Raw genomic sequence first — 17172 nt, 5'->3', positions numbered from 1 at the left:
AGTATAATACTGCTCCTATGTATAAGAATATAACTACTATAATACTGCCCCTATGTACAAGAATATAACTACTATAATACTGCCCCTATGTACAAGAATATAACTACTATAATACTGCCCCCTATGTACAAGAATATAACTACTATAATACTGCCCTTATGTACAAGAATATAACTACTATAATACTGCCCCTTATGTACAAGAATATAACTACTATAATACTGCCCCCTATGTACAAGAATGTAACTACTATAATACTGCCCCCTATGTACAAGAATATAGCTACTATAATACTGCCCCTATGTACAGGAATATAACTACTATAATACTTCACCCTATGTACAAGAATATAACTACTATAATACTGCCCCCTATGTACAAGAATATAACTACTATAATACTGCCCTTATGTACAAGAATATAACTACTATAATACTGCCCCTTATGTACAAGAATATAACTACTATAATACTGCCCCCTATGTACAAGAATGTAACTACTATAATACTGCCCCCTATGTACAAGAATCTAACTACTATAATACTGCCCCCTATGTACAAGAATGTAACTACTATAATACTGCCCCTATGTACAAGAATATAACTACTATAATACTGCCCCTATGTACAAGAATATAACTACTATAATACTGCCCTTATGTACAAGAATATAACTACTATAATACTGCCCCTATGTACAAGAATATAACTACTATAATACTGCCCCTTATGTACAAGAATGTAACTACTATAATACTGCCCCCTATGTACAAGAATATAACTACTATAATACTGCCCCTATGTACAGGAATATAACTACTATAATACTTCCCCCTATGTACAAGAATATAACTACTATAATACTGCCCCTTATGTACAAGAATATAACTACTATAATACTGCCCCTATGTACAAGAATATAACTACTATAATACTGCTCCTATGTATAAGAATATAACTACTATAATACTGCCCCTATGTACAAGAATATAACTACTATAATACTGCCCCTATGTACAAGAATATAACTAGTATAATACTGCTCCTATGTATAAGAATATAACTACTATAATACTGCCCCTATGTACAAGAATATAACTACTATAATACTGCCCCTATGTACAAGAATATAACTACTATAATACTGCCCCCTATGTACAAGAATATAACTACTATAATACTGCCCTTATGTACAAGAATATAACTACTATAATACTGCCCCTTATGTACAAGAATATAACTACTATAATACTGCCCCCTATGTACAAGAATGTAACTACTATAATACTGCCCCCTATGTACAAGAATATAGCTACTATAATACTGCCCCTATGTACAGGAATATAACTACTATAATACTTCACCCTATGTACAAGAATATAACTACTATAATACTGCCCCCTATGTACAAGAATATAACTACTATAATACTGCCCTTATGTACAAGAATATAACTACTATAATACTGCCCCTTATGTACAAGAATATAACTACTATAATACTGCCCCCTATGTACAAGAATGTAACTACTATAATACTGCCCCCTATGTACAAGAATCTAACTACTATAATACTGCCCCCTATGTACAAGAATGTAACTACTATAATACTGCCCCTATGTACAAGAATATAACTACTATAATACTGCCCCTATGTACAAGAATATAACTACTATAATACTGCCCTTATGTACAAGAATATAACTACTATAATACTGCCCCTATGTACAAGAATATAACTACTATAATACTGCCCCTTATGTACAAGAATATAACTACTATAATACTGCCCCCTATGTACAAGAATGTAACTACTATAATACTGCCCCCTATGTACAAGAATATAACTACTATAATACTGCCCCTATGTACAGGAATATAACTACTATAATACTTCCCCCTATGTACAAGAATATAACTACTATAATACTGCCCCTTATGTACAAGAATATAACTACTATAATACTGCCCCTATGTACAAGAATATAACTACTATAATACTGCTCCTATGTATAAGAATATAACTACTATAATACTGCCCCTATGTACAAGAATATAACTACTATAATACTGCCCCTATGTACAAGAATATAACTAGTATAATACTGCTCCTATGTATAAGAATATAACTACTATAATACTGCCCCTATGTACAAGAATATAACTACTATAATACTGCCCCTATGTACAAGAATATAACTACTATAATACTGCCCCCTATGTACAAGAATATAACTACTATAATACTGCCCTTATGTACAAGAATATAACTACTATAATACTGCCCCTATGTACAAGAATATAACTACTATAATACTGCTCCTATGTACAAGAATATAACTACTATAATACTGCCCCTATGTACAGGAATATAACTACTATAATACTGCCCCCTATGTACAAGAATATAACTACTATAATACTGCCCCTATGTACAAGAATATAACTACTATAATACTGCCCCTTATGTACAAGAATGTAACTACTATAATACTGCCCCCTATGTACAAGAATATAACTACTATAATACTGCCCCTATGTACAGGAATATAACTACTATAACACTTCCCCCTATGTACAAGAATATAACTACTATAATACTGCCCCTTATGTACAAGAATATAACTACTATAATACTGCCCCCTATGTACAGGAATATAACTACTATAATACTGCTCCCTATGTACAAGAATATAACTACTATAATACTGCTCCTATGTATAAGAATATAACTACTATAATACTGCCCCTATGTACAAGAATATAACTACTATAATACTGCCCCTATGTACAAGAATATAACTACTATAATACTGCTCCTATGTATAAGAATATAACTACTATAATACTGCCCCTATGTACAAGAATATAACTACTATAATACTGCCCCTATGTACAAGAATATAACTACTATAATACTGCCCCTTATGTACAAGAATATAACTACTATAATACTGCCCCTATGTACAAGAATATAACTACTATAATACTGCTCCTATGTACAAGAATATAACTACTATAATACTGCCCCTATGTACAGGAATATAACTACTATAATACTGCCCCCTATGTACAAGAATATAACTACTATAATACTGCTCCTATGTACAAGAATATAACTACTATAATACTGCCCCTATGTACAGGAATATAACTACTATAATACTGCTCCTATGTACAAGAATATAACTACTATAATACTGCCCCTATGTACAGGAATATAACTACTATAATACTGCTCCTATGTACAAGAATATAACTACTATAATACTGCCCCTATGTACAAGAATATAACTACTATAATACTGCTCCTATGTACAAGAATATAACTACTATAATACTGCCCCTATGTACAGGAATATAACTACTATAATACTGCTCCTATGTACAAGAATATAATTACTATAATACTGCCCCTATGGACAGGAATATAACTACTATAATACTGCTCCTATGTACAAGAATATAACTACTGTAATACTGCTCCTATGTACAGGAATATAACTATTATAATACTGCCCCTATGTACAAGAATGTAACTACTATAATACTGCTCTATGTACAAGAATATAACTACTATAATACTGCTCCTATGTACAAGAATATAACTGCTATAATACTGCTCCTATGTACAAGAATATAACTACTATAATACTGCTCTATGTACAAGAATATAACTACTATAATACTGTTCCTATGTACAAGAATATAACTACTATAATACTGCCTCCTAAGTACAAGAATATAACTACTATAATACTGCTCCTATGTGCAAGAATATAACTACTATACTGACCCTATGTACAGGAATATAACTACTATAATACTGCCCCTATGTACAAGAATATAACTACTATAACACTGCTCCCTATGTACAAGAATATAACTACTATAATACTGCTCCTACAGTATGTACAAGAATATATCTACTATAATACTGCTCTATGTACAAGAATATAACTACTATAATACTGCCCCTATGTACAAGAATATAACTACTATAATACTGCTCCCTATGTACAAGAATATAACTACTATAATACTGCCCCCTATGTACAAGAATATAACTACTATAATACTGCTCCTATGTACAAGAATATAACTGCTATAATACTGCTCCTATGTACAAGAATATAACTACTATAATACTGCTCTATGTACAAGAATATAACTACTATAATACTGCTCCTATGTACAAGAATATAACTACTATAATACTGCTCCTATGTGGAAGAATATAACTACTATAATACTGCCCCTATGTAAAAGAATATAACTACTATAATACTGCTCCCTATGTACAAGAATATAACTACTATAATACTGCCCCCTATGTACAAGAATATAACTACTATAATACTGCTCCTATGTACAAGAATATAACTGCTATAATACTGCTCCTATGTACAAGAATATAACTACTATAATACTGCTCTATGTACAAGAATATAACTACTATAATACTGCTCCTATGTACAAGAATATAACTACTATAATACTGCTCCTATGTACAAGAATATAACTACTATAATACTGCCCACTATGTGCAAGAATATAACTACTATAATACTGCCCCTATGTACAAGAATATAACTACTATAATACTGCTCCTATGTACAAGAATATAACTACTATAATACTGCTCCTATGTACAAGAATATAACTACTATAATACTGCCCCCTATGTACAAGAATATAACTACTATAATACTGCCCCTATGTACAAGAATATTACTACTATAATACTGCTCCTATGTACAAGAATATTACTATAACACTGCTCCCTATGTACAAGAATATAACTACTATAATGCTGCCTCTATGTACAAGAATATAACTACTATAATACTGCTCCTATGTACAAGAATATAACTACTATAATACTGCTCCTATGTACAAGAATATAAGTACTATAATGCTGCCTCTATGTACAAGAATATAACTACTATAATACTGCTCCTATGTACAAGAATATAATTACTATAATACTGCTCCTATGTACAAGAATATAACTACTGTAATACTGCTCCTATGTACAAGAATATAACTATTATAATACTGCCCCTATGTACAAGAATGTAACTACTATAATACTGCTCTATGTACAAGAATATAACTACTAGAATACTGCTCCTATGTACAAGAATATAACTGCTATAATACTGCTCCTATGTACAAGAATATAACTACTATAATACTGCTCTATGTACAAGAATATAACTACTATAATACTGTTCCTATGTACAAGAATATAACTACTATAATACTGCCTCCTATGTACAAGAATATAACTACTATAATACTGCTCCTATGTGCAAGAATATAACTACTATACTGACCCTATGTACAGGAATATAACTACTATAATACTGCCCCTATGTACAAGAATATAACTACTATAATACTGCTCCCTATGTACAAGAATATAACTACTATAATACTGCTCCTACAGTATGTACAAGAATATATCTACTATAATACTGCTCTATGTACAAGAATATAACTACTATAATACTGCCCCTATGTACAAGAATATAACTACTATAATACTGCTCCCTATGTACAAGAATATAACTACTATAATACTGCCCCCTATGTACAAGAATATAACTACTATAATACTGCTCCTATGTACAAGAATATAACTGCTATAATACTGCTCCTATGTACAAGAATATAAGTACTATAATGCTGCCTCTATGTACAAGAATATAACTACTATAATACTGCTCCTATGTACAAGAATATAATTACTATAATACTGCCCCTATGTACAAGATTATAACTACTGTAATACTGCTCCTATGTACAAGAATATAACTATTATAATACTGCCCCTATGTACAAGAATGTAACTACTATAATACTGCCCCCTATGTACAAGATTATAACTACTGTAATACTGGCCCTATGTACAAGAATATAACTACTGTAATACTGCTCCTATGTACAAGAATATAACTATTATAATAGTGCCCCTATGTACAAGAATATAACTACTATAATACTGCCCCCTATGTACAAGATTATAACTACTATAATTCTGCCCCCTACGTACAAGAATATAACTACTATAATACTGCCCCCTATGTACAAGAATATAACTACTATAATACTGCCCCCTATGTACAAGAATATAACTACTATAATACTGCTCCCTATGTACAAGAATATAACTACTATAATACTGCCCCCTATGTACAAGAATATAACTACTATAATACTGCCTCCTATGTACAAGAATATAACTACTATAATAATACTCCCTATGTACCAGAATATAACTACTATAATACTGCTCCCTATGTACAAGAATATAACTACTATAATAATACTCCCTATGTACCAGAATATAACTACTATAATACTGCTCCTATGTACAAGAATATAACTACTATAATACTGCCCCCTATGTACAAGAATATAACTACTATAATATTGGCCCCTATGTACCAGAATATAACAACTATAATGCTGCCCCCTATGTACAAGAATATAACTACTTTAATACTGCCCCCTATGTACAAGAATATAACTACTATAATACTGCTCCTATGTACAAGAATATAACTACTATAATACTGCTCCTATGTACAAGAATATAATTACTATAATACTGCCTCCTATGTAGAAGAATATAAGTACTATAATACTGCCCCCTGTGTACAAGAATATAACTACTATAATACTGCTCCCTATGTGCAAGAATACAACTACTATAATACTGCCCCTATGTACAAGAATATAACTACTATAATACTGCCCCTATGTACAAGAATATAACTACTATAATACTGCTCCCTATGTACAAGAATATAACTACTATAATATTGCCCCCTATGTACAAGAATATAACTACTATAATACTGCTCCTATGTACAAGAATATAACTACTATAATACTGCTCCTATGTACAAGAATATAACTACTATAATACTGCCCCCTATGTACAAGAATATAACTACTATAATACTGCTCCTATGTACAAGAATATAACTACTATAATACTGCCCCCTATGTACAAGAATATAACTACTATAATATTGGCCCCTATGTACCAGAATATAACAACTATAATTCTGCCCCCTATGTACAAGAATATAACTACTATAATACTGCCCCCTATGTACAAGAATATAACTACTATAATATTGGCCCCTATGTACCAGAATATAACAACTATAATGCTGCCCCCTATGTACAAGAATATAACTACTTTAATACTGCCCCCTATGTACAAGAATATAACTACTATAATACTGCTCCTATGTACAAGAATATAACTACTATAATACTGCTCCTATGTACAAGAATATAATTACTATAATACTGCCTCCTATGTAGAAGAATATAAGTACTATAATACTGCCCCCTGTGTACAAGAATATAACTACTATAATACTGCTCCCTATGTGCAAGAATACAACTACTATAATACTGCCCCTATGTACAAGAATATAACTACTATAATACTGCCCCTATGTACAAGAATATAACTACTATAATACTGCTCCCTATGTACAAGAATATAACTACTATAATATTGCCCCCTATGTACAAGAATATAACTACTATAATACTGCTCCTATGTACAAGAATATAACTACTATAATACTGCTCCTATGTACAAGAATATAACTACTATAATACTGCCCCCTATGTACAAGAATATAACTACTATAATACTGCTCCTATGTACAAGAATATAACTACTATAATACTGCCCCCTATGTACAAGAATATAACTACTATAATATTGGCCCCTATGTACCAGAATATAACAACTATAATTCTGCCCCCTATGTACAAGAATATAACTACTATAATACTGCCCCCTATGTACAAGAATATAACTACTATAATACTGCCCCCTATGTGCAAGAATAGAACTACTATAATACTGCTCCCTATGTACAAGAATATAACTACTATAATACTGCCCCCTCTGTACAAGAATATAACTACTATAATACTGCTCCTATGTACAAGAATATAACTACTATAATACTGCTCCTATGTACAAGAATATAATTACTATAATACTGCCTCCTATGTAGAAGAATATAAGTACTATAATACTGCCCCCTGTGTACAAGAATATAACTACTATAATACTGCCCCCTATGTACAAGAATATAACTACTATAATACTGCTCCCTATGTACAAGAATATAACTACTACAATACTGCTCCTATGTACAAGAATATAACTACTATAATACTGCCCCCTATGTACAAGAATATAACTACTATAATACTGCCTCCTATGTACAAGAATACAACTACTATAATACTGCCCCCTATGTACAAGAATATACCTACTATAATACTGCTCCCTATGTACAAGAATATAACTACTATAATACTGCCCCCTATGTACAAGAATATAACTACTATAATACTGCCTCTATGTACAAGAATATAACTACTATAATACTGCCCCCTATGTATAAGAATATAACTACTATAATGAGAACATTGTTCTTCCACTGTACAAAGCTCTGGTCAGACCACACTTGGAATACTGTGCTCAGTTATGGGCCCCAATATATAGAAAGGATATAAATGAGCTTGAAAAGGTACAAAGGAGGGCAACAAAATTAATAAAGGGAATGGAGGGACTGCAATACCCAGAGAGGCTGGCAAAACTAGGACTATTCAGCCTGGAAAAGAGAAGGTTGAGGGGGGACATTATAAATGTGTACAAATATGTTAGGGGACAGTATAGAGACCTTGCCCGGGATTTGTTCAAAAGGAGGGATATTACGGTAACAAGAGGGCACTCACTAAGACTGGAAGAGAAAAGGTTTCAGCACCAGCATAGGAAGGGGTTCTTTACGGTAAGAGCAGTGAGAATATGGAATTCACTGAGTGAGGAGACGGTAATGTCGGATTCACTAAACAAGTTCAAGCGGGGACTGGATGCTTTTCTAGATACCAGGCAGATTTCAGCATATACTTAAAAATAAAATAAAATAGTAGGTTGATACAGGGATTTATTCTGACTGCTGGTTTCAGAGTCGGGAGGGAATTTTTCCTCAGGTGAAGATTGGCCAAATCATTTGGGGTTTTTGCCCTCCTCTGGATCAACTTTAGCAATTACAGAACTAACAGGTCGAACTTGATGGACGCAAGTCTTTATTCGGCTTTACAAACTATGTAACTATGTAACTATGTAACTATGTATACTGCCCCCTATGTACAAGAATATAACTACTATAATACTGCTCCTATGTGCAAGAATATATCTACTATAATACTGCCCCCTATGTACAAGAATATAACTACTATAATACTTACTCCTATGTACAAGAATATAACTACTATAATACTGCTCCCTTTGTACAAGGATATAACTACTATAATACTGCCCCTATGTACAAGAATATAACTACTATAATACTGCCCCCTATGTACAAGAATATAACTACTATAATATTGGCCCCTATGTACCAGAATATAACAACTATAATGCTGCCCCCTATGTACAAGAATATAACTACTTTAATACTGCCCCCTATGTACAAGAATATAACTACTATAATACTGCTCCTATGTACAAGAATATAACTACTATAATACTGCTCCTATGTACAAGAATATAATTACTATAATACTGCCTCCTATGTAGAAGAATATAAGTACTATAATACTGCCCCCTGTGTACAAGAATATAACTACTATAATACTGCTCCCTATGTGCAAGAATACAACTACTATAATACTGCCCCTATGTACAAGAATATAACTACTATAATACTGCCCCTATGTACAAGAATATAACTACTATAATACTGCTCCCTATGTACAAGAATATAACTACTATAATATTGCCCCCTATGTACAAGAATATAACTACTATAATACTGCTCCTATGTACAAGAATATAACTACTATAATACTGCTCCTATGTACAAGAATATAACTACTATAATACTGCCCCCTATGTACAAGAATATAACTACTATAATACTGCTCCTATGTACAAGAATATAACTACTATAATACTGCCCCCTATGTACAAGAATATAACTACTATAATATTGGCCCCTATGTACCAGAATATAACAACTATAATTCTGCCCCCTATGTACAAGAATATAACTACTATAATACTGCCCCCTATGTACAAGAATATAACTACTATAATACTGCCCCCTATGTGCAAGAATAGAACTACTATAATACTGCTCCCTATGTACAAGAATATAACTACTATAATACTGCCCCCTCTGTACAAGAATATAACTACTATAATACTGCTCCTATGTACAAGAATATAACTACTATAATACTGCTCCTATGTACAAGAATATAATTACTATAATACTGCCTCCTATGTAGAAGAATATAAGTACTATAATACTGCCCCCTGTGTACAAGAATATAACTACTATAATACTGCCCCCTATGTACAAGAATATAACTACTATAATACTGCTCCCTATGTACAAGAATATAACTACTACAATACTGCTCCTATGTACAAGAATATAACTACTATAATACTGCCCCCTATGTACAAGAATATAACTACTATAATACTGCCTCCTATGTACAAGAATACAACTACTATAATACTGCCCCCTATGTACAAGAATATACCTACTATAATACTGCTCCCTATGTACAAGAATATAACTACTATAATACTGCCCCCTATGTACAAGAATATAACTACTATAATACTGCCTCTATGTACAAGAATATAACTACTATAATACTGCCCCCTATGTATAAGAATATAACTACTATAATGAGAACATTGTTCTTCCACTGTACAAAGCTCTGGTCAGACCACACTTGGAATACTGTGCTCAGTTATGGGCCCCAATATATAGAAAGGATATAAATGAGCTTGAAAAGGTACAAAGGAGGGCAACAAAATTAATAAAGGGAATGGAGGGACTGCAATACCCAGAGAGGCTGGCAAAACTAGGACTATTCAGCCTGGAAAAGAGAAGGTTGAGGGGGGACATTATAAATGTGTACAAATATGTTAGGGGACAGTATAGAGACCTTGCCCGGGATTTGTTCAAAAGGAGGGATATTACGGTAACAAGAGGGCACTCACTAAGACTGGAAGAGAAAAGGTTTCAGCACCAGCATAGGAAGGGGTTCTTTACGGTAAGAGCAGTGAGAATATGGAATTCACTGAGTGAGGAGACGGTAATGTCGGATTCACTAAACAAGTTCAAGCGGGGACTGGATGCTTTTCTAGATACCAGGCAGATTTCAGCATATACTTAAAAATAAAATAAAATAGTAGGTTGATACAGGGATTTATTCTGACTGCTGGTTTCAGAGTCGGGAGGGAATTTTTCCTCAGGTGAAGATTGGCCAAATCATTTGGGGTTTTTGCCCTCCTCTGGATCAACTTTAGCAATTACAGAACTAACAGGTCGAACTTGATGGACGCAAGTCTTTATTCGGCTTTACAAACTATGTAACTATGTAACTATGTAACTATGTATACTGCCCCCTATGTACAAGAATATAACTACTATAATACTGCTCCTATGTGCAAGAATATATCTACTATAATACTGCCCCCTATGTACAAGAATATAACTACTATAATACTTACTCCTATGTACAAGAATATAACTACTATAATACTGCTCCCTTTGTACAAGGATATAACTACTATAATACTGCCCCTATGTACAAGAATATAACTACTATAATACTGCCCCCTATGTACAAGAATATAACTACTATAATACTGCCCCTATGTACAAGAATATAACTCCTATAATACTACTCTTATGTACAAGAATATAACTACTATAATACTGCTCCTATGTGCAAGAATATAACTACTATAATACTGCCCCCTATGTACAAGAATATAACTACTATAATACTGCTCCTATGTACAAGAATATAACTACTATAATACTGCCCCTATGAACAAGAATATAACTACTATAATACTGCTCCTATGTACAAGAATATAACGACTATAATACTGCTCCCTTTGTACAAGGATATAACTACTATAATACTGCCCCCTATGTACAAGAATATAACTACTATAATACTGCTCCTATGTACAAGAATATAACTACTATAATACTGCTCCCTTTGTACAAGGATATAACTACTATAATACTGCCCCTATGTACAAGAATATAACTACTATAATACTGCCCCCTATGTACAAGAATATAACTACTATAATACTGCCCCTATGTACAAGAATATAACTCCTATAATACTACTCCCTTTGTACAAGGATATAACTACTATAATACTGCCCCTATGTACAAGAATATAACTACTATAATACTGCCCCCTATGTACAAGAATATAACTACTATAATACTGCCCCTATGTACAAGAATATAACTCCTATAATACTACTCGTATGTACAAGAATATAACTACTATAATACTGCCCCTATGTACAAGAATATAACTACTATAATACTGCTCCTATGTACAAGAATATAACTACTATAATACTGCTCCTATGTACAAGAATATAACTACTATAATACTGCTCCCTTTGTACAAGGATATAACTACTATAATACTGCCCCTATGTACAAGAATATAACTACTATAATACTGCCCCCTATGTACAAGAATATAACTACTATAATACTGCCCCTATGTACAAGAATATAACTCCTATAATACTACTCGTATGTACAAGAATATAACTACTATAATACTGCTCCTATGTACAAGAATATAACTACTATAATACTGCCCCTATGAACAAGAATATAACTACTATAATACTGCTCCTATGTACAAGAATATAACGACTATAATACTGCTCCCTTTGTACAAGGATATAACTACTATAATACTGCCCCCTATGTACAAGAATATAACTACTATAATACTGCTCCTATGTACAAGAATATAACTACTATAATACTGCTCCCTTTGTACAAGGATATAACTACTATAATACTGCCCCTATGTACAAGAATATAACTACTATAATACTGCCCCCTATGTACAAGAATATAACTACTATAATACTGCCCCTATGTACAAGAATATAACTCCTATAATACTACTCCCTTTGTACAAGGATATAACTACTATAATACTGCCCCTATGTACAAGAATATAACTACTATAATACTGCCCCCTATGTACAAGAATATAACTACTATAATACTGCCCCTATGTACAAGAATATAACTCCTATAATACTACTCGTATGTACAAGAATATAACTACTATAATACTGCCCCTATGTACAAGAATATAACTACTATAATACTGCTCCTATGTACAAGAATATAACTACTATAATACTGCTCCTATGTACAAGAATATAACTACTATAATACTGCTCCCTTTGTACAAGGATATAACTACTATAATACTGCCCCTATGTACAAGAATATAACTACTATAATACTGCCCCCTATGTACAAGAATATAACTACTATAATACTGCCCCTATGTACAAGAATATAACTCCTATAATACTACTCGTATGTACAAGAATATAACTACTATAATACTGCTCCTATGTACAAGAATATAACTACTATAATACTGCCTCTTATATTGTAGAATATATACTTGAATTAACCCTTGTGTTTTTTTAACCCTGTCACCTTCACTACAGTCGGAAAACCGATCCGAGTACCGCACTGTCCGGTCCCGTCAGAGAGTGAAGTGGAGCAGTATCACGCACTGTACATAGAGGGACTGAAGGATTTGTTTAACGAGTACAAGGTCTCTTGTGGACTTTCCGCATCTGACAGTCTAAAAATCATCTGACGCTTCAGTTTTTTGGATCGAAAGAAAATAATGAAAAATCCTAAAATGGAGATGAACTGTAAAGACAGAGATGAGGAAGACTTCTTGTACCAGTGCTGTAGGTTAAGAAATAAGGGTATTAATCAAGCTTCTTATAGACTTTCTACCAAGCTGGGAGATTTTACTGTATTTTCTTGTAAGCGTAAAACCGTACAAAAAAGTGAGTGATTGAGTCCGAGACCGTTCCTAATCTTAGTAAGAAATGAAGCCCGGGAAGAAGTACAATTCTATGAATGCTCCTGCCAGGAATATTTTAGGTCTATACATCACTTTTCCTTAAAGTTTGCCCCATCCGTCTCGTGGACCCAATACATTCTGAAGGAATTAATTGCCAAACATTTTTTAGAACCCTCTTATCCCAAGAAGGAGTTTATCAAAAATATCTCAAGTGATCCAGTTGAGAGCTTCTTTGAGAATTCTAATTCTTCCTAATTTTGTGGAGAATTCCTTTAAATTAGCATAATGTAGATCTGGTTTTCTATTTTGATAGGTTTATCGATCTTAAAAATGATGAAGGATAATTTTTTTAATGGTCATTTTCCCGTCTAACCAAAATTTGTAATGGTGAATGTAGACAAGAACCATCTTTCGTAAGTCTTCAAGGAAGATTCGTCATCAGGTGAAAAGTGATTCGGTTTTTATCCTATTTTATTGCTGCTGTTCTTCTGAGTATTCTGTTTTTTGTTATTTCTAAATCCACCATACGGTTCCAGAGATATGGGCCTTTTTTTTCCGTGCTACTTTTTATGGTAAGGGGGTGTGGCTCCCCCGATTCTCTGGAGGCGTGTCTTTAGGCAGTGCTTTATTTTTACCCTGTGAGCCACACCCCCTTTTAAATATCACAAAAAATTAGCACTGAATAAAAAAAGCCTATATTTCTGGAACCGTATGATGGATTTAGAAAATATAAAAAGTGGATTACTCAGGGGATCAGCGGGAATACATTAAGAGTGAAAAATAGTCACTTTTGAACCTGTGACTCGGCCCCTTTAAAAGGTGTTTTCCACCTAAAACTTTTTGGTGTATCATGAGGGTCACTGTTTCCTCATCTGATTTTAATAAAAAGTGTCTACTCATAGGTGGTCACCTCTCACTCAAGACAAAGATGACCTTTTTTGGTATCAGTAAGGTCATAGCTAGTGATCATTAACCAATACTATCACTCTTCTATGGATTGTCTATTTGTGGCTTAAAAAGGGCCGTACACTTTATGAAGTAGAGTGATGATTAAACATCCGTCGAATGATCACATGATGATTGCAGTTGATATCGACCAATACTGTCGTCCATTCCATCCATACATGTTCAATGACATCTAACGAAGGACCAACGATCTATGTGGGAACCTTCTTAAAAAGGAAAAATCTTTGGTGGATCGAAATGTCAAAAACCACCACCTGGTCTCCAAGCAATGATTTTGTCATTGGTCGGCCAAGTTAATCGTTTGTTACTTTTCCCCCAACAAACTATCGTTTTGGTTGAAATTCTTTTTATGAGTTTTGGACTTTGAGGCACTATCTGCCCTAATTTTATCAGTGGTAGGACAAGCCAATATGGTTATAAGATATAGACACAGGACGGTGGCTATGGGCTGAGTAGAAGTTCCTGGATGGAGGATGGAATTGTCCTTGACTATTGTTGGGTTCCTGGACCTACATTTTTGGAGAAGGCTTGATGTAAACTAAATTCTGCTCTGGCTTTTTTATGGTGGCATCACAAGACTGCAAGATCTTCAATAAAAATGTGTTCAAAAGCTTATAAATGAACATCACTAGTGAAATGTTAATAGTGCATAAAATAGTTGGCTTCAGTTCAATGATTGAAGTTGAGGTTGGCATTGTTCTTTACATACTTTAACTGGAACATGCTGCTGGTCAAGTCCTGACACCTCTACACACCTAGCACCAAAAACATAGAGGAGGTAGTCAACTTTTTTTCAACGTGAATTCACAACATAAAAGCATATAAGCCTCGGAGTCCTACATCTACTTTGGGTTTTGTTGGCCAAGTCAACTTTGGTTAATGGACCCCAAAGATACCAACCCATTCTTTCCTGCATATACTACTCTTCTTCTGAAACCTTTTCACAAATGGTTAAATTTTTAAGTCATATTAGATGGAAAAATGAAGATTAGGGTTGGTTTTTACAGAAGAGGGCTGGGGAATGACATCGATAAGCTCAGTTTTGGTCTTGGAAGATTATTTTGCCACAGTCTGCCACCAGCGCAATTCAGTCGAGTCTGTAGTCAGAAACTAAGATGATGAGAAAAAAGGACCACACTCAACTTTGAGCTTCCCACTGATAACCACCAGTCACTGCTCGCTACTGTTACATGTATACACAGGCTCTATTTGAAATATACCATGTGGTCCATTAATTTCCGTCGACAGTTGGTCTTCTTTCTAAAGGAAGTCTCAAAATGTAAGCTATGAATCTAAAAAGGTTCTTCCAGATCATATTATTCTCATTTATGTTCCTTCCAGATTTAGTTACTATGCATGGAAAAGGGAATAACATGGTCTTTATGACTCTGGATTACAAACTAACTCCTCTTCCTAAACCTTGAACCCTTATGAGTTATCAGATGAACATGGGACATGTCATGTTGGAGGTAGCTTAGAAGACCTCAGTTTTGTTAGTTCAGGTTACCTGAAGTTAAGGCAGGTAGTATTGGTGGCCAAGTCAACTTTGGTTAATGAACTTCAAAGATATCAATCCATTCTTTCCTGCATATGCTCCTCTTCTTCTGAAACCTTAGCACAAATGGTTACATTTATAAGTCATGGTAGATGGAAGAATCAAGATTAGTATTGGATTTACAGAAGATGTGGTCCATTAATTTCAGTCAACAGTTAGTCTTCTGTCTCAAGGGAGTCTCTAAATATATGACATGAACCTAAGAAGGTTCTTCCAGATCATATTATTCTCATTTCCATTCCTTCAAGATTTAGTCACTATGCATGGAAAAGGGAATAACATGATCTTTATGATTCTGGATTACTAACTAATTCCTCTTCCTAAAGTTTTAACCCTCTTGAGTCATTAGATGGAAGTGGGACATGTCATGTTGGAGGTAGCTTAGAGGACCTCAGTTTTGTTAGTTCAGGTTGCTTTAAGTTGAGACAAGTAGGGCTCTTACCAAACCTTGACTGGAACATGCTGAAGGTCCAGTCCAAACATCTCAAGACTTCAATCACCAAAAACAGAGAGGAGGTAGTCAATTTTGCTCTTCAACATGATTACACGACAGAGGCCTGGTCAAGACCTACAGTACAGACCAAAAGTTTGGACACACCTTCTCATTTAAAGATTTTTCTGTATTTTCATGACTTTGAAAATTGTACATTCACACTGAAGGCATCAAAACTATGAATTACCA

The 17172-nt window shown here is 33.6% G+C and overlaps 1 protein-coding gene across 3 annotated transcripts in view; it reads left to right on the top strand.

Moving 5' to 3' along the window:
* LOC141167078 (diacylglycerol O-acyltransferase 2-like) overlaps nucleotides 1–14870 on the top strand; it is a 55792-nt gene extending 40922 nt beyond the window's left edge. For all 3 annotated transcript variants that reach the window (XM_073654420.1, XM_073654418.1, XM_073654419.1), the window contains exon 9: nucleotides 13599–14870. In XM_073654420.1, the coding sequence (XP_073510521.1) occupies nucleotides 13599–13753 (155 nt within the window). In that variant the 3' untranslated portion in view covers nucleotides 13754–14870. The remainder of the gene's footprint in view (nucleotides 1–13598) is intronic.
* Nucleotides 14871–17172: the final 2302 nt, after the last annotated feature.

This window comes from Phyllobates terribilis, unplaced genomic scaffold (genome assembly GCF_046119375.1).
Source record: "Phyllobates terribilis strain yellow unplaced genomic scaffold, ASM4611937v1 Scaffold_11__3_contigs__length_659146591, whole genome shotgun sequence".
Lineage (NCBI taxonomy): Eukaryota > Metazoa > Chordata > Amphibia > Anura > Dendrobatidae > Phyllobates > Phyllobates terribilis.
This window is presented reverse-complemented; position numbering and strand designations above follow the sequence as displayed.